This window comes from Amblyraja radiata, chromosome 24 (assembly GCF_010909765.2).
Source record: "Amblyraja radiata isolate CabotCenter1 chromosome 24, sAmbRad1.1.pri, whole genome shotgun sequence".
NCBI classification, from domain to species: Eukaryota; Metazoa; Chordata; class Chondrichthyes; order Rajiformes; family Rajidae; genus Amblyraja; species Amblyraja radiata.
Genome location: NC_045979.1, coordinates 30259468 through 30279040, shown reverse-complemented (window position 1 = coordinate 30279040; position 19573 = coordinate 30259468). Strand labels below are relative to the sequence as shown.

Sequence of the window (19573 nt, the reverse complement as noted above, 5' to 3'; positions counted from 1 at the left end):
TGGAGAAATACGGTAATAGCCGCTCGTAGGTACTCGGGGCTCTCGTGGACATTTTTCAACATGTTGAAAACACCTCACGAGCTTACCGCGTTTCCCGAGTACCTGCCGTTAGCGTTACGAGCTGCTAAGGGACGTCCCGAGCTCTGACGTACTGGATGTAATGCTGAGGCTCTATAAAGCACTGGCCAGGCCGCACCTGGAGTACTGTAAGCAATACTGGCTCTGGAGAGGGTCCAGAGGAGGTTTACAAGACTGATCCCAGCAATGAGTGGGTTAACTTATGATGAGCGTTTGACGGCACTGGGCCTGCACTCGCTGGAGTTTAGAAGGATGAGGGGAGACCTCATTACATCGTACCGTATAGTGAAAGGCCAGGATAGAGTGGATGTGGAGAGGGTGTTTCCACTGGCGGGAGAGTCTAGGACGATCATAGCCTCGGAAAGGACGTTCTTTTTTGTAAAGGAGACAAGAAGGAACTTCTTTAGTCAGAGGGTGGCAAGAATTTAATTGTCCTATCAGGGACACATGACAATAAACTCTCTTGACTTGACTTGGTGAAACTGTGGAATTCTTTGCCACAGAAAGCTGTGGAGGCCACATCAATGGATATATTTAAGGCAGAGATAGATAGATTCTTGATTAGTACAGGGGTTATGGGGAGAAAGCAGGAGAATTGGGTTCGGAGGGAGAGATAGATCAGCCATGATTGAATGGCGGAGTAGACCTGATGGGCCGAATGGCCTAATTCTGCTCCTATCACTTATGGCTTTATGTCTTTATGATCAAGCAGCTCTCTGTTTAGTTACCTAGCAGCAGACATTGTCGGGTTTTTTTGCTCTGTGGCTGTCTGTTGTACCAGTGCCACGTCGTACACCACTGGCCTGGGCCCTCCTCCCTCTGGTCATGCATTGTTCAATCCTGCAACAGGGAAGTGCTTCGGAGAATAAAAGAATCCCGCAATCTGTCTTACATGTTTAACAAGGTTGCACAATGACAGACGTGTGTGAAGTTTAAGGCAGAGTGGAGGAATGTTAGCAGCACGAGGTTGCTGGTAGGCTACTATTGGGGCGTGCTCAGTCGTACTGTGCCTGAAGCAAATGGAGTGGTTGCTAGGATATAGCATTTGAACAAGCACTCAGTGACCTTGGCCGTCCATGTTTGGCCATTGAAATTCTTGCAGCAATCAACTCAATTGGGGATTTTACTCCATGAGTGTAGGAAGGAACTGCAGATGCCAGTTTAAACCGAAGGTAGGCACAAAATGCTGGAGTAACTCAGCGGGGCAGGCAGCATCTTAGGAGAGACGGAATGGGTGATGCTGCGGGTCAAGACCTTTCTTCAGCCTGAAGAAGGGTCTCGACCCGAAACATCACCCATATTCCTTCTCTCCAGAGATGCTGCCTGTCCCGTTGTGTTACTCCAGCATTTTGTGTCTATCTTCAGACTGAAGAAGGGTCTCGACCCGAAACATCACCCATTCCTTCTCTCCAGAGATGCTGCCTGTCCCGTTGAGTTACTCCAGCATTTTGTGTCCATCTTTGACTCTATGAGATTGTCTGGTTGTCTGGATGGATTCCCATCTACTGGTGAAACACATGCAGATCATGGGTGAACTTGCAAACTCCGTGAAGACAGCACCCTGTAGCCAGGATCAAACCCAGGTCTCTGGAGCTGTTAGCACTGTAGGGCAGCAACTTTACTGCTGTACCACGTTGCCGCCCAGCTCATCTCTCCCAATTTGCACTCCCCTACCTTAAACTCCAATGCATGATCTGAACATCTCATAAGGCACTCTCTCTCATGCTTTGGTGTATTTACATGTGTGGGTTTTCTCTGGGACCTTCGGTTTCCTCCCACCCTTCAAAGATGTAGTTCAGAGGTTAATTGGCTTGTTGTAAATGTAAAATTGTCCCTCGTGTGCGTAGGATAGCGTTAATGTGCGGGGATCGCTGGTCGGCGCGGACTCCGTGGGCCGAAGTGGCTGTTTCCGCGCTGTATCACTGAACAAAACCAAACTAAACCCACACTCGTTCTATATTATCTCACTGTCTCGTTATACCAGGTGGGGGAGGGGGTTGCATGGCAGATTTGTAGGGTAAGTGCTTAAAGCTACAGGTGGAAAGTAGACAAAAGAGTGTTAGATCAGGAGGAAAATAACTCCAGAGAGAGGGATATAGGTGGAAAGGGACTGGGTAGAAGAATGGGGGTCTGGATATACAAAAGCAGGGATGTAATACTGAGGGTCTATAACAAAGATATTAGAGCGGATCTTTGCTCTACAAGGCGCTGGTCAGGCCACATTTGGAATACTGTGAGCAAATTTAGGCTCCGTATCTGAGGAAGGGTGTGCTGGCTCTGGAGAGGGTCCAGAGGAGGTTTACAAGAACGATACCAGGAATGAGTGGGTTAGCATATGACGAGCGTTTGGCAGCACTGGCCCTCGTTTTGAAGGTTGAGGGGGGAACCTCATTGAAACTTACAGGATAATGAAAGGCGTAGATAGAGTGGATGTCGAAAGGATGTTTCCACTGGTGGGAGAGTCTAGGACCAGAGGTCACAGCCTCAGAATTAAAGGGCGTTCTTTTAGAAAGGATGTGAGGGGGACCTTCTTTAGTCAGAGGGTAGTTAATCTGCGGAACTCATTGCCACGGAGAGCTGTGGAAGCCAAGTCAGTGGATATTTTTAAGACAGAGATAAACAAATTCTTGATTAGAGCGGGTGTCAAGGGTTATGTGGTGAAGGCAGGAAAATGGGATTAGGAGGCAGAGATCAGCCAATGATTGAACGGCGGAGTAGACTTAATGGGCCGAATGGCCGAATTCTACTCCTTGAATTTGTGAAGTTGTGTCTAGTGGGAGAAATGGGTGTGGACTGAGGTTGGGGGCCACAGGAAAGGGAGCGAAAGAAGGGGGGGGGGGGAGATTACTTAGAATGGGAAAATTTAATGTTTCATACTATTGAGGTCAGATACCAAAGTGGAATATGGGCTGTTCCTGCATTTTGCATATGTCCTCACTCAGGTAATGGAGGAGGCCCAGGACTGAAAAGACGATATGTTAATGGAAAGAGGAGTTAGCAATGGTCAGCAATCGAGAGCTTTAGCAGGCCTTGGTGGACTGAGCACAAGTGTTCTGTGAAATGGTCATTAAAACATTGTAAAGACAGCACAAATATGCCGTTAATGGCCACTGTGTAACTGGGCACACTAGTTCACATTTCACCTTGTATTTCACAACGATGAGCTTTATTGTCCTCATTTTGTAGTTTTTATTCATTTTCTCTCTCTCTAAGTGCCCCCCTTAGACATTGAGTGGATGACCTCTGCAAGTTTTCCCAAGGCAATCCTGTTCTCTCTCCACCGGGAAGACCAGAGGACACAGGTTTAATGTGAGGGGCAAGAGATCAAGGATGCGAGGGTTGTTGCCATCTAGAAAATGCTGCTTAGGTGGGCGAGCGGCACGGTGGCGCAGCGGTAGAGTTGCTGCCTAGCAGCGCCGGCTACCCAGGTTTGATCCTGAGCACGGGTGCTGGCTGCACGGAGTTTGCACGTTCCGCCCGTGTCCTGCGTGGGTTTTCTCCGGGTGCTCCGGTTTTCTCCCACACTCCAAAGCCACGTAGGTTGGTGGGTTAATTGGCTCCTGTAAATTGAAAATCGTCCCTCGCGTGCAGGATAGTGCTCGTGTACGGGGTGACCGTTGGTCGGCATGGACTCGGTGGGCTGAAGGATTCCGCACTGTATCTCTAAAGTCTAAAACAAGGGTTAGGAATTTCATTGTCCTATCTGGGACACATGACAATAAACTCTCTTGACTTGACTTGGTAGAGGCAGAAATCCTCACAACATTTAAGAAAGATCTGCACAAGTATTTGAACTACCATGTGCAAGTAAATGGGATTAGTGTAGATCTATTTGATAGTTAGATAGACACAAAATGCTGGAGTAACTCAGTGGGAAGGCAACACCTCTGGAGAGAAGGAATGGGTGACGTTTCGGGTCGAGACCCTTCAGACTGATGTCAGTGGAGGGTTTTTCTAATAGTTATTTGACAGTAAGCCAACTATTTGATAGCATAGACTCGATGGGCCGATGGGCCGTATGACTCTATGATCTAAATGCTCCCTAACTATCCCTCCTTTACTTATGCCACAACTTAAAATTAACTTATCTTCTCTCTATCCCAATTCTTGCATTGACCTGAAACGTTAACTCTGCCACTCATTGCACAGATGCAGCCCGACCTGCCGAGTGTTTTCAACAATGGGGCGGCACAGTGGTGATTTCCAGCGCCAGAGACCCGGGTTCGACCCTGACTACGGGTGCTTGTCCGTACACAGCTTGCACGTTCTCCCTGTGACTGCATGGGTTTTCACCGGGTGCTCTGGTTTCCTCCCACACTCCAACAACGTGCAGGTTTGTAGGTAAATTGACTTCTGTACAGTGTCCCCGGTGTATGGGATAGAACTGGTGTACGGCGCGGACTCGGTTGGCCGAAGGGCCAGTTTACGCACCGTATCTCTGAAAGTAAAGCTAAATGTTATGTTTTTCAATCCTAATCTTCCACTTGTTAACCCTCTAATTTAGCTGTGTTACCCGACCCTTGAACTCATCCCCATTTGTAAGATCCCCCCCGAGTAGAACATTGGTGGTCGTGGCCTTAAGACTGAGGCGTTTCCTGGCTCAAATCCTGGTCAGTTTGAAACAATACAATACAATACAGTTTTATTCGTCACATTGCACATAAAGTGCAAGTGGAATGAATTTGCCAGCAGCGGTACAATGAGAAAGAACACACAAAAACGCAATAAAAAATTTAACACAAACATCCACCACAGCATTCATCGCTGTGGTGGAAGGCACAAAATTTGGCCAGTCCTCCTCCATTTTCCCCCGTGGTCGGGACCTCACCCCTCCGCAGTCGCCGCTGCGGGCGTCCAGATGAATGAAAGTCAAGGTAAGTCCTGAATCGATGCCTCCCCCACCGGAGACCGCGGCTGTAGATTGGTGTAGGCCCGCAGGCCAGCGGTCGGTGATTTAGAGTTCGCGCCGCAGCCAGAAGCACCGCGACCAGGTTGGTTCGAATCCTGGCAAGCCGCGAGTGACTGGTGTGGGAGTTTTTTGGCGGCATGGTGGCGCAGTGCTAGAGCTACTGCCTCACAGCGCCAGAGACCCGGGTTCAATCCTGACAATGGGAGCTTATCTGTACGGAGTTTGTACCTTCTCCCCGTGACCTGCGTGAGTTTTCTCCGAGATCTTCAGTTTCCTCCCACACTCTGAAGACGTACAGGTTTGTAGGTTAATTGGCTTGGTATAATGGTCGCTAGTGGCGTGTAGGGCGGTGTTTGTGCGCGGGGGTCCCTGGTCTCGTTGGGCCGAAGGGCCTGTTTCTGCACTGTATCTGCGTGTAGGGTAGTGTTTGTGCGCGGGGATCGCTGGTCTGGGTGGGCCGAAGGGCCTGTTTCTGCACTGTATCTCCAAACTAAACTCCGCTCCGTAAACGCGTTTGAATTAAATCCGGATCATTTCAACCTTGCTCATTTCGCAACGAGTAATGATTGACTGAACTGAAAATTTCCACCTCCTGAAGTTAAAAGTTATTCAAGGAAGAAGATTTAATCATCAGTGTTTATGGGTAAGGTAATATCGTTACAGAATGATGATCCATGTGCAACACCAGCGGACAATGGGTACATTTTTTGGTAACTCAGTCACACTTAGGAAAGTGCCAACAGTTAATCTCTAATCCAGGGTTAGGTGTACACGCCAGCCTCACAACCAAAGGCAGGATATGACACATGTCATCTGCCCTGCACTCCCTTGTGCCAAGTGGACCTAGCGAAGGCTGCAACGTCAATGGAAGGGAGGCCTTGTACCCTCTATGTGTAGGAAGCGAACTGCAGCCACTGGTTTATTGCCAAAGATAGACACAAAGTGCTGGAGTGACCCAGCGGGTCAGGCAGCAATCCTGGAGAAAAGGAATAGGTGACGTTTTGGGTCGGAACGTCAAGTCGGAAGAAGGCTCTCGACCCGAAACGTCACCTATGCCTTTTCTCCAGCGATGCTGCCTGACCCGCTGAGTTACTGTAGCATTTTGTGTCTATTTTCAGTATAAATCAGAGTTCCTTCCCACACAGGAAATTGGAGTACTTGGGAGAAACCCACACCATCACAGTGAGATTGTGCAGACTCCACACATTTGGCTTCAGAGGTTTGTCCATAGTAAAAACTTTACTTAACACAAATCTTAGGTGTTTGCCCAGCTCTCCTAAATCTGCTGCTACATCAGTAAGCCTTGGCGAGCAGGTTTCGAACAGGGCAAGGTTTACCCACAGTTAGTTTCTACCAGAGGGATCTTCATGGCATCCCAGAATGTAGCTCAGGTAAAACTCAAACCATGTTGCATATGAGCTCTTAGGGCTAACGGAATCAAGGGATATGGGGGAAAAGCAGGGACAGGGTACTGATTTTGGATGATCAGCCATGATCATATTGAATGGCGATGCTGGCTCGAAGGGCCGAATGGCCTACTCCTGCACCTATTCTCTATGTTTCTATGGTGAACACTTGTTTTCTGAACAAACAGTGCAATGGACTACATAAGGTCATAGGTGATAGGAGTAGAATTAGGCCATTCAGCCCATCAAATCTACTCCACCATTCAATCATGGCTGATCTATCTCTCCCTCCTGACCCCATTCTGCCTTCACAAATGTGAGATATACTCCACTCTATTAATGAGTCAATTAGACAAGGATAAATATACATTTATATTGTGCCTCAGGATTCTTTGAAGTGGTTTCAAACAATGAATATTTGCACTTGGCCCGCCAAGACCTGCTGGATCTCTTGGATGCCAAGCCTTTCAACTTCCCTTCCCTTCCCAAACCAACCATTCTGTTCTGGGATTCCTCCATTGTCAGAGTGAAGCCACAGCTGAACTGGAGGAACAGTACCTCATATTCCCACACTTGGGTAGTTTACAACCCAATGAACATATTTTTCTCCAATTGTAGGTAACCAATCTATAAACAACTCTTCCCTGGCGTCCACCTGAAATCACACCCATTTATCGCCTTCGACCTGTCTTCCTTGTTTAGTTTGTTTAGAGATACGGCACGGAAACAAGCCCTTTGGCCCATCGAGTCCGCACCGACCTGCCATCCCAATACATTAACACCATCACACACACGCACTAGGGACAATTTACACTTATACCAAGCCTATTAACCTACACGTCTTTGGAGTGTGGGAGGAAACCGAAGATCTCGGAGAAAACTCATGTGGTCATGGGGAGAACGTACAAACTCCGTACAGATATAGCACCCGTAGTCGGGATCAAAACCAGGTCTCTGGCGCTGCAAGGGCTGTAAGGCAGCAACTCTGCTGCTGCGCCACCGGGCCGCCCTGGCTTCATATTCGCACCTTATCCCAGACCCTTTGTCTCTTAATCTCTGGCTTTTGTTCAACTTTCTGCCCATCAAAAAAACACTATCACCTGTGGGCGGCACGGTGGCGCAGCGGTAGAGTTGCTGCCTTACAGCGCCAGATATGAATGTACGGATGCCGTCCGAACGGAGATTGTATGTTCTTCCCGTGATCTGAGTTGGTTTACTTCGGGTGCTCCGGTTTCCTCCCACACTCCAAAAATTAATTGATTTTCATTGGTAAAAGAAAACTGTAAATTGTCCCAGTGCTGGTGGACAGGGTGATCACTGGTCGGTGGGCCAAATCGCTTTAACTCTAAACTTTAAATTAAAGTCTGTATCCACCTATCACTTTGCCCTGTTCTTCGTCTCTTCCAGCTTTCTCACCCCACCACAAACAGTCTGAAGAAGGGTCCTTATCCGAAACACTACTTCTCCATGTTTTCCAGAGATCCTTCCTCTTTACCCGTTGAGTTACTCCAGCACTTTGTCTCCTTTTGAAGTGAAGTCATTGTTGTAACATTAGAAACACAATCCACAGGAAAATCCCACAATTACTAAATGACATATTATGTTAAACACAAAAGGCTGGACTAACTCAGCGGGACAGGCAGCCTCTCTGGAGAGAAGGAATGGGTGACGTTTCGGGTCGAGACCCTTCTTCAGAATAGTCTGGGGAATGGGCAACGAGGGATATAGACAGTGATGTAGAGAGAAATGAATGAAAGAAATGCAAAAATGTAACAATGATAAAGGAAACAAGCCATTGTTAGCTGATAACAACCAGCATCCACAGTTCCTTTCTAAACATATTAGTTTAATCTGGAGACACAGACCATCTATCACATCTTCATGCTAGTCCTATCTTTTCATACACTAAGGGGGAATTTTACAGAGGCCAATTAACCTACAAACCCGCACGTGTATGGGATGTGAGGGGAAACCGGAGCACCCGGAGGAAACCCACGCGTCACAGGGAAACATGCAAATTCAATATTCAGAACTCGTGGTTAGAATTGAACCCATGTTTCTGGCACTGTGGGGCAGCGGCCCCTTAACTGGGCTGCTCGGTGACGCACAGGTCAGAGACCCCGGGTTCAATCCCAACTACCGGTGCTGCCTGTGCGGAGTCTGTACGTTCTCCCCGTGACCTGCGTGGGTTTTCTCCGAGATCTTTGGTTTCTTCCCATATTCCCAGTTGGCTTGGTATGAATGTAAAAGTGTCCCTAGTGTGTGTAGGATAGTGTTAAAGTGCAGGGATCGCTGGTCGACGCTCTCAGTTGGCTGAGGCTGTATCTCTAAACTAAATTAATTAAACTTAAGAAACTAAATTAAACTGGTATTGCACAAACTGGTATTGTATTTGATGAAATTTTACAAGGAGACTAACGGGATCAATCATAAACGAATGAAACTAATCATAAACGGGACCATCATAAACATAAACTCAGGGTTTTACTTGCAAAAGATAGTGAAAGATGAGAAACACCATTTTTTACTGGGCTAACTAGGTATTTTAAATTTGGTCAGGTAGATTGACACAAAAAAACAGGAGTAACTCATCAGGTCAGACAGCAAGCATCCCTGGAGAAAAGGAATAGGTGACATTTTTGGATCGAGACTCTCAGTCTGAAGAAGGATCTCGACCCGAAACGTCGCCTATTCCTTTACTCCAGAGATGGTGTCTGATCCGCCGAGTTACTCCTGCTTTTTGTGTCCATATTCGGCTTAAACCAGCACCTGCAGTTCCTTCCCTTTGCTTGTACAGGTACATGGATAGGGACAGTTTAGATAGATATGTGCCAAGTACAGGCCAATGGGACTGGCTTAGGTGCATAGTGGCCAACAAGGACGAGTTTCAGCATGGAAACAGTCCCTTCGGCCCATCGAGTCCACGCCGACCATCCATCACACGTTCACACTACGTTCTAAATGATCCCACTTTCTCACCCACTCCCTACCAAGTGCAATCTGGTCTATCGGTTGTTCAAGGTTATCATCGTAACCTTTTTGCACACATTTCATTCATTGTTCTTTATCTCTCTACCTCGTCTATACCTCTCGTTTCCCTTATCCCTAACTTGTCTGAAGAAGGGTCTCGGCCAGAAACGTCACCCATTCCTTCTCTCCCGCTCCGCTGAGTTGCATTTTGTGTCTATGATGTAAACCAGCATCTGCAGTTCCTTCCTGCACAAATGCAATCTGAAGTTCCTTGTATCCACAATGGTTTACCCCTGTAGCTGTCAAACTGTGGATTGTAAAACAGTGCTGTCGACACCGTGGCTGTACCTCAGTATCGAGGCAAGATTTTGGGTAGTCCCTACACCAAGCGGCGAACCCACAAACCTAGTGACTCACACGAAGCCACCACCAACACCTGACGTCCTGAAACATTCCCTTCCCCTTGACTGACTTCGCTTCCTCCTTGAGAGAGGGGGGGGGGGGGGGATACATGTTAACCATTACATCAGAGTTTAACACAAACTGGCTAACATTTGATGAAAAGCGCGTGGGGGGCAACGTTTGAAGTCTTGCTCAATACCTATAACCCCATGGTCAGCGATTAATGCAATTTCTTCCAAATTGGGGGCGAATGGCTTTGAGATTAATTCGGCGCAAAGTTTAATCGCCGGGCATGGGCGGGGAAAGAGTTAATCACCTACAGCGAGGAGTGTATAAACGACGCACTGACGGCGCAGTCAAAACCTCCTGTATGTGCGTTTGTGTTTTAAGAGGTGGCGTCTGGAGTTGTTAGGAGACCAGGACACAAGTACCTGCCCAGGAGAGAGAGTATTCCGCCTCCTAACACTCCGTGTGGAACTGCGAGAGCCTCCACCGCTTAAGTTTAGCAGAAGTTAAGTTTAGCAGAAGTTTCACTAAGTTAGTTCAGTGTCAGTCCCAGCTCGCTGTGTGTGTGTGTTTGTGTGCGCCTCCGAGATGTTTGAAGATCGCCGCTGGGGTCTCTTCAAACGCAACCTGCAGCCCACTCTCACCCTCTGGAGCGCCTTCTGCTCTTTCGGTCTCTGCATGGCTTTCCTTGGACCAACCTTGCTGGACCTTCGCTGCCAGACCCACTCCTCGCTCAAACAGATCACCTGGGTGTTCTTCGCCCAGAATTTCTGCGTCTTGGTCGGGACCATCATCGGCGGACTCTTCAAGAAAACGTGAGACTTTAAAAAAAATAAAATTAAAAAAAATCTATCAGATTTTTTGTTGGGTTGGTGTTGCAATAATCCATAGATTTGCGACCATTCATGCATACATGTCTAGGTATCTTTGCAGACCCCCCCCCCTCTATCTGTCACTGTGTGTCTGCTCGTGTTACATTCAGTTCACAAACGTCAGTGTCGGGACTAGTCATAAACGTTACCAGTCAAACATTGCTTTCATTCCTGTTTAAGAAGGAACTGCAGATGCTGGAAAATCGAAATTTCACCCGCTGAGTTTCCCCAGCATTTGTGTCTACCATTGCTTTAATTCCGATGCTTTCGTAATTCTTTTGGACTTTTTTTCTTAACTTTCGCGACTATTCTTAGTTTTGTTTGATCTACGTGTTTTGAGGGATTATAAAACCCGGTCAGGCGATGGGAGGAGTGTGTTATTGGGATCGCACTGTGTAATCTAGACTGGCGGTGGGGCACATTTTTTTACATCTGTGATACTGTGTGGATGACAAACTTCATCTCATAAGGTTGTGAAGCGTAATTTTAACGTTAAAATGTCCTTGGCGCTTTAGTTGGAAACGAAAGGGTTAAGCAAATAACCGGCGCTTTATACAGACACTTTTGTAAAGTGCTTTATGGCTAAGGAGATAATCTTGAATTGTGGTCACCGCTATGATATGGAAAACAGGGCTGTCGATATGGGCACAACACCCTCCCACAATCAGTCAGCGTCGCGATAATGACCGGAGATTATGTTTTGAATTGTTGATTGGGCAAGTCGTATTGGGCGGCATAGCAGGGTGAATATTGGCCAGGCCTCTGGGAATGGTTTAGTGCCCCGACGTGTGTGAAATCACGAGAGGAATGGGTCGTCGGATAGAGACGCAGAGCCTCTTGCCCAGAGTAAAGGGGTCGAGAACCAGAGGGCGGGCATAGGTTTAAGGTGTAGGGAAAAATATTTAATTTTTCTGCACAAAGGGTGGTGGGTGTATGGAACAAGCTGCCGGAGGAGGTAGTCCAGGCACGGACTATTGCAATGTCTAAGAAACGTTTAGACAGGTACATGGATAGGACAGATTTGGAGGGGTATGGGCCAAACGCAGGCAGGTGGGACTGGTGTAAATGGGCCATGTTGGTCAGTCATAGAGAGATGCAGCATGTAAACAGTCCATTCAGCCCAACTTGACCCCACAGGCCAACCTGTCCCAGCGATGTGGGCAAGTTGGGTCGAGGGGCCTGATTCTATGCTGTATGACTCTTTGACACTATAACTTTGGAACAGTGCCAATGGTTCCCTTCTCTCGACCAGAGCATGGGCAACAATACACAGATCTGTTGATAGACGCAAAATGCTGGAGTAACTCAGCGGGGCAAGCAGCATCTCTGGAGGGAAGGAATGGGTGACGTTTCAGGTCGAGACCCTTCTTCAGACTGATGTCAGGGGAGAGGGAGGTACATAGATTAGGAAGTGTAAGGTGTGAAACCAGGACACAGGGGTAGAGATCAAGGAAAATGTAGAATAGCTCATGGTTAGCTGGAAGAATTCTGGTAACCCCATTGATGCATCTTTGGCCAGATCCTGGAGTTTTTTTACCTTTAGTCCTTGGGATCTTTAACTTCCAGATGGGAGATTATTCGGGGTCGTGGTATGACCTCTGGTCCTAATCAAGGCAGCACCTCCAACAACACAGCACTCTCTCAGCACCACACTGGGGTCTCATCAAGGAGGATGGCCTCAAGTTCCTGGAGTGGGTCTGCAGCTCACCACTTCAGAATAAACGGTGTACCTTTGGAAAGGAGATGAAGAAGGATTTCTTTAGTCAGAAGGTGGTGAATCTGTGGAAGTCATTGCCATGGACGGCTGTGGAGGTCGTTCCAGGTGTCCCAAGCCGCTGAGAGGGTTCTCCAGACGCCGGAGCACCATCCCCTGGCGAGAAGGGCCTGAAACATCGGGCCCCGTAGCGGCGTCTGTGGAGGCCTCAATAGGCCCGACTATGGGTGGACATGGGGATGGGGACTGGACTTTGTGCCTTCCCTCACAGGGGGAACCATTGTGGGGGGATGTTTTTTGTTGTTGTTTTTTTTAAATATTTTTATTAGAAGCAAACATATTATGCTAAAGTATAGTTACATATTATAGTAAAAAAGTATTATCATATACATCAATCATTTTTAAAATTTTCAATTGTCGATTAATTCTGCTTCTAGTGTTTTTTTTAATATAGATAGAAAGATAGAGAGAGAGAGAAAGAAAGAATTACACATATCAAAAAAGAGAAAATGTGGAATGAATTACTTGTAATACGTCATTGGAGATAGGTTCGTAAATTATAAAGTATAACTTTTCATCTAATCCTGAGTTCAAGCTTCAGTTGGGTTTTTGTGCTGGGCCAATCTATCCCTTCAAATAATTCATGTGGGGGGATGTCTTTAGTTTATTGTTAATTTCTTTAATGTTGTGTCATATTTTTATTGGTGTGCTGCAATGGCAAGTCAAATTTCACTATACCAATTGGTGTATGTGATAATAAATGTCCTTTGTATCCTTGTAAGTCCAAGTCAATGGATATTTTCAAAGTGGAGATTGGCGTGGTCTTGATTCGTACGGGTGGCAAACGTTGGAAGGAGAAGGCAGGAGAATGGGGTTGAGAGGGGAAGATAGATCAGCCATGATTGCGTGGCGGAATAGACTTGATGGACCGAATGGCCTAATTCTTCTCATATGACCTATGGAGTTATCAACTTCAACACAGAATGACGAGTCTTTCCAACTTTGCTGAATCTGTTGGTTTAACATCATCTGAATGATGGCACCTCCATCTCTTTTTAGTTCTGATGCAGAATGTGGCCTGAATTAATATGGTGGAATGTATGAGAGTGGCTTGAAATAATATGGACAATGTATATTAAATATACAAAATTGTGAGGGGGCATAAATGAGGTGAATATCTATAGTCTGTTCCCCAGGATAACGATAATTGAAAACTAGAGGGCATGGTTTAGTCTAGTGTTTAAGAAGGAACTGCAGATGCTGGAAAATCGAAGGTACACAAAAATGCTGGAGAAACTCAGCGGGTGCAGCAGCATCTATGGAGCGTCTGAAGAATGGTTTTGGCCCGAAACATTGCCTATCTCCTTCGCTCCATAGATGCTGCTGCACCCGCTGAGTTTCTCCAGCATTTTTGTGTAGCTATGGTTTAGTCTAGTTTAGAGATACAGCAGGGCAACACTTTGTCCCACTGAGTCCGCGCCGGCCACCTATTCACACCAGTTCAATACCATCCCACAATCGCATCCACTCCTGACATGTTACGGACAATTTTGCAGAGGCCAAATAACCTGCAAACCTGTGCATCTTTGGGATGTGGGAGGAAACCGGAGCACCCAGAGGAAAACCTCACGGTTACAGGGAGAACGTGCAAACTCCACACAGACAACATCCAAGGTCAGGATCAAACTTGGGATTCTGGTGCTATGCGGCGGCAGCTCTACCCGCTGTGCCACTTGGTTGCCCGTTAAGGTTTAAGGGGATAGGAGAACGTTTTAAAAGGGGCCTAAAAAAACATAGTGGGTGACTTGTATTGAAAGAACTGCTCGAGGAAGCGGTAGAGGTGGATGTAATTATGACATTAAAAATAGACAATAGGTGCAGGAGTAGGCCATTCGGCACTTCGAGCCAGCACCGCCATTCAATGTGATCATGGCTGATCATCCACAATCAGTACCCCGTTCCTGCCTTCTCCCCATATCCCTTGATGCCGCTACCTTTAAGAAATGCAGTAACTAATTTACCGAGACAGGATCCTATAAACGTCAATGCAGTGTAAATAGATCCGTTTTACTACTGACGTTGATAATTGGTGGCTGAGTGGTGCAGCAGTAGAGCTGCTGCCTCACAGCGCCAGAGACCCGGGTTCGATCCTGACCCCAGGTGCTGTCTGTGTGGAGTTTGCACATTCTCCCTGTGTCTTGTGTGGGTTTCTCCCACCTCCCAAAGACTTGCGGGTTTGGAGGTTAATTGTTCCAAGTATGTCGGGAGATGATGCAAAAGTGGGACAATACAACCAGAGTGAATGGGTGATGAATGGTTGGCATGGGCCGAAGGGCCTGTTTCCATGCTGTACCTTTCAGTTCAATTCAATTCAATTCACATCTTGGTCTGAACACAGGAAAGAGTTCTATTTTTTTTTTAATTGTTTCTTGGGATTTTGCATGCACTGCAGGGAGATAAGATAGTGTAACTTCTCATCTAAAAGTTAGCATCTCCATAAATACAGATAAATATATCTCTCTGCTGCACTGTTGACATATGATAAGATAGCCTGAAGTTCCTGGAATGGGACTGTAATCCATATCTATCTTGGAACACAGAAACGAGACTGAACACAACAATGGCTGCAAATGCATTTGGTGTTTCAATGTGAAGAAATATCAGTTCATAATATAACCTTTTACAAATTAATAAATCTTTGGCGTTCAAAGTTAATTTCAGTTTTACTTATCCATTCTCATAACTGTGCAAAACCTAAATGAGTTCAGTTTTAGTTTAGAGATACAGCGCAGAAACAGGCCCTTCGGCCCACTGAGTCCGCGCCGACCAGCGATCACTGCACAATAACACTATCTTACACACGCTAGGGACAATTTACATGTACAACAGGCCAATTATTCTACAAACCTGTACGTAGTTGGAGTATGGGAGCAAACCAGCGCATCCGGAGAAAACCCACGCAGGTCACGGGGAGAACGTACAAACTCCATACAGACAGCACCCGTGGTCGGGAGCGAATTCGGGCCTCTGGCGCTGTAAGGTAGCAACTCTTCCACTGTGCCACCGTGCTGAGTTTGTTTTTGTGGGGGGGGGGTTTTTGGCAAACTGTTGTTTCAACTGACAAGAGGAAAATCTGGGCAAATTTCTTTCCCTGAGGTGAACATTTGAGTGAATCAACTATTTGTTGAGATTCATACTCGATTAAAATAGACCCAGTCTGGGTGAAATAGGAAGCTGCACGTGATGGTTTAAAATGGGGGAAAAACACATTATTCAGTTGAAAGTATAAGATGACAATTGATTAAAAAATTAAGGAATTCCATTTCGATAGTGGGCCTGCAGTGATGTTAATGGTGTTTTGAAAATCCATTTGCTTTTTCAGATTACAGATTAGTTTATTGTCAGATGCATCAGGGCGGAATATAGTTCCTTGTTTACTTGAAGCTCATAAAATAAACAGTTACATGCAGTGATGATAAATACACCAATAAATATTACAATGAGTGCATAACAGAGGGGCAGTGCAAGATTGTAGTGCAGGGTTTTGGAACAGTGAGATATACATACTGGCACAGTGGTGCAGCTGGTAGAGCTGCTGCCTCACAGCGCCAGTGACCCGGACTTGATTTTGACCTCAGCTGCTGCCTATGTTGAGTTTGTTTAATTTAGTTTAGTTTTGAGATGCAACACGGAAACGGGCTCTTTGACCCACCAAATCTGCACCGACCAGCGATCCCCGCACATTAACACTATCCTACACACACTAGGGACAATTTACACTTGTACCAAGCCAATTAATCTACAAACCTGCACATCTTTGGAGTGTGGGTGGAAACCGAAGATCTCAGAGAAAACCGACGCGGTCACGGGGAGAACGTACAAACTCCGTACAGACAGCACCCGTAGTCAGGACCGAACTCGGGTCTCTGGCACTGCAAGTGCTGTAATGCAGTAATTCTACCGCTGTGCCACCGTGCCGCCCTTGCATGTGCTCCCTGTGACTGCGTGGGTTTCCTCCTGGTGTTCGGGTTTCCTCCATATCCCAAAGTTGCGCCGGGTTTGTAGGTTGATTGGCTTCTGTAAACTGCCCCTGGTGTGCAGGGAGTGAATGAGAAAGTTGGATAATACAGAACTCGTGTGAATGTGTGATTAGTGGTCATCGTGGTCTCTGTGTGCCATTTGGCCTGTTTTCATGTTGTATCTCAAAATTAATAATAATGTAAACTTTCAAAGATACGATAAAATCGAACTTTGAGAAAAAACACAATCTTTTAAAATTTGAATGAAGAAAAATGGGCGAGGAATGGCTGACCTGCATTTCTATAGCATATTATTTTCAGAACATCCTCAAAAGCCATTGAAGCACTTTTGATTTTGAGTCATAGTCATACAGTGTGGAAATGGGTCTTTCGGCCCAACTTACCCACACCGACCAACATGCCCCATCTACAATAGTCCCACCTGCCTAGGTTTGGCCCTTTCGCCTCTAAACCTGTCCTTTCCATGTACCTGTATAATTGTTGCTTAAACGTTGCAATAGTCCCTCCCTCAACTACCTCCTCCGGCAGCTGGTTCCATATACCCGCCACCCTTTGTGTGGAAAAAGTTACTTCTCAGATTCCTGTAAAATCTTTCTCCCTTCACCTCAAACCTGTGCCCTCTGGTTTTTGATTTTCCCCAACTCTGGGCAAGAGATTCTGTGCGTGTACCAGATCTATTCCTCTGTGCATCTACCAGATCTATTTTATACACCTCTATAAGACCATTGTGGATTGCATTCACTCATCATCGTTGAAAACGTTAGCGATGCAGTGGTACTGGTGTCCAACGGGAACGGTGACGGACGCACCACACATCTCTGTCCTCCAGTTCCTGCGGACTTCCGGCGCTGGAAGTATAGGATTTTGGTGTGTGTGTGTGTGCTTTATCATCGTTCCTTACAATGCTCTTGTATTGCAACTTCTACTGAAGTGTGGATGGCCGTTGGCTCGCTAGAAGCTCATCCGCCCTTTGACAGGTCTTGTTTTTGGTCCAGCTGGGGGTCCAACGCCCCCTCCTCACCTGGCAAACCAGGTGGGGGAGACAGTTTAGTCGCCGACTATCCGACCATGGAGCCGGTAGCACGGGATTACATGGTACCCGTGGCGGGGGGGAACCTGTGGATTGAGCAGCAGCTAATTTGCACAGAGCAAGCTTCTGCAAACAGCAATGTGAGAAAGGTCCAAGTTACAAAGTTGCTTTAGAAATGTGGTTTGGTGGGTATGTATGAACAAGGACTCAAGAATGTTGGTGTATATAATTGATCGTAAAAGTAAAGATAATTTAAGTAAGGAATTTCCACCTGTAATAGGTAGGTGGAAGGAGGCCAGTTAGCTGTATTGGCCTGTTCCACCAATCTCGGCCACTGTTGATGTGGATTTCTTCCATCTTGCTTTGTGTCCCTTGACCTAATAATAAGTTATGTTAGTGGAACCAAAGAACTGCCAATGCTGGTGTAGACCAAAGGAGGATACAAAGTGCTGGAGTAACTCAGCGGGTCAGGCAGCATCTATGGAGAGAAAGGATGGGTGACGTTTCGGGTTAGGACGCTTGATCAGATCAGCCATGATTATTTGCCGTGAATCCTCCTGTTGTTCATTTCTCCCCCAACCTATTGAAGAGAACTCTAGCATCTTGAACTGTCATTCCTCTTCACCACTAATGCATAAGTTCATTCGTGATAGGAGCAGAATTGGGCCATTTGGCCCATCATGTCTACTCCGCCATGCAATTATGGCTGATCTGTCTTTCCCTCTCACCCCCACCCCATAGTCAATGAAAGTAAGCATGCAGGTACAGCAGGCAGTGAAGATAGCGAATGGCATGTGGGCCTTCATAACAAGAGGAGTTGAGTATAGGAGCAAAAAGGTCCTTCTGCAGTTGTATAGGGCCCTAGTGAGACCACATCTGGATTATTGTGTGCAGTTTTGGTCCTCTAATTTGAGGAAGGACATTCTTGCTATTGAGGGAATGCAGCGTAGGTTTACAAGGTTAATTCCCAGGATGGCGGGACTGTCATATGCTGAGAGAATGGAATGGCTGGGCTTGTATACTCCGGAGTTTAGAAGGATGAGAGGGAATCTTATTGAAACATGTAAGGTTATTGAGGGTTTGGACAAGCTAGAGGCAGGAAACGTGTTCCTGATGTTGGGGGAGTGCAGAACCAGGGGCCACAGTTTAAGAATAAGGGGTAAGCTATTTAGAACGGAGACGAGGAAACGCTTCTTCACACAGAGAGTTGTGAGTCTGTGGAATTCTCTGCCTCAGAGGGCGGTGGAGGCCGGTTCTCTGGATACTTTCAAGAGGGCTAGATGGGGCTCTTAAAGGTAACAGAGTCAGGGGATATGGATAGAAGGCAGGAACGGGGTACTGTTTAGGGATCATCAGCCATGATCACATTGCATGGCGGTGCTGGCTCGAAGGGCAGAATGGCCTACTCCTGTACCTATTGTCTATTGTCATTCTCCTGCGTTCGCCCCATAATCCCTGACACCCCTACTAATCAACCGCAGTGTGCAGCATCTACACAATGCACCCGTATCATCCTGACAAAGTTTTTCAAACCGACAATCTCAATCACAAAGGCCAATGTACCAAAGGCCATCTTCACCACCCTATCTACCTGTGACTATGTACCTGCATGGTGGCGAAGCGGTAGAGTTGCTGCCTCACAGCGCCAGAGACCCGAGTTCGATCCTGACTGCGGCTGCTTGTCTGTACGGAGTTTGTACGTTCTCCCCGTGACTTGTGTGGGTTTTCTCCGGGATCTCCGGTTTCCTCCCGCACTCCAAGGACGTACAGGTTAGTAGGCTGATTGGCTTTGGTAAAATTGTAAATGGTCCCTAGCGTGTGTAGGATAGTGTTAGTGTAGCGGGGATCGCTGGTCAGTGCCAACTGCATCTCTAATCTCTAAACTAAACTAAACCTGCTGTTACCACCATATAAAAAATTAAATCATGGCTGAGTCATGAATTAATAACTTGCCATTTCACCATTCTTTATGAAGGCTGATTCTGTGCAATAATCAGTATTCATCAAAAATAAAGCCAATGTCCCTGATTATAAAAGCAAACAAAAAGCTCTGGCTAATGTCAACCAAATTGGGCTCCTTCTAGATACAACTCCATGTCTGTGAGCGTTTCAGGTTAATCTACAGATAAACTTGGCCACCATCCTA

General features: G+C 46.6%; 1 protein-coding gene across 1 annotated transcript in view; it reads left to right on the top strand.

The window, feature by feature from the left end:
- Positions 1 to 10122: 10122 nt before the first annotated feature.
- mfsd4a (major facilitator superfamily domain containing 4A) overlaps positions 10123 to 19573 on the top strand; it is a 61398-nt gene continuing 51947 nt past the window's right edge. Inside the window, exon 1 of the mRNA XM_033042811.1 lies at positions 10123 to 10586. Coding sequence (XP_032898702.1) covers positions 10360 to 10586 — 227 coding nt within the window. The 5' untranslated portion in view covers positions 10123 to 10359. The remainder of the gene's footprint in view (positions 10587 to 19573) is intronic.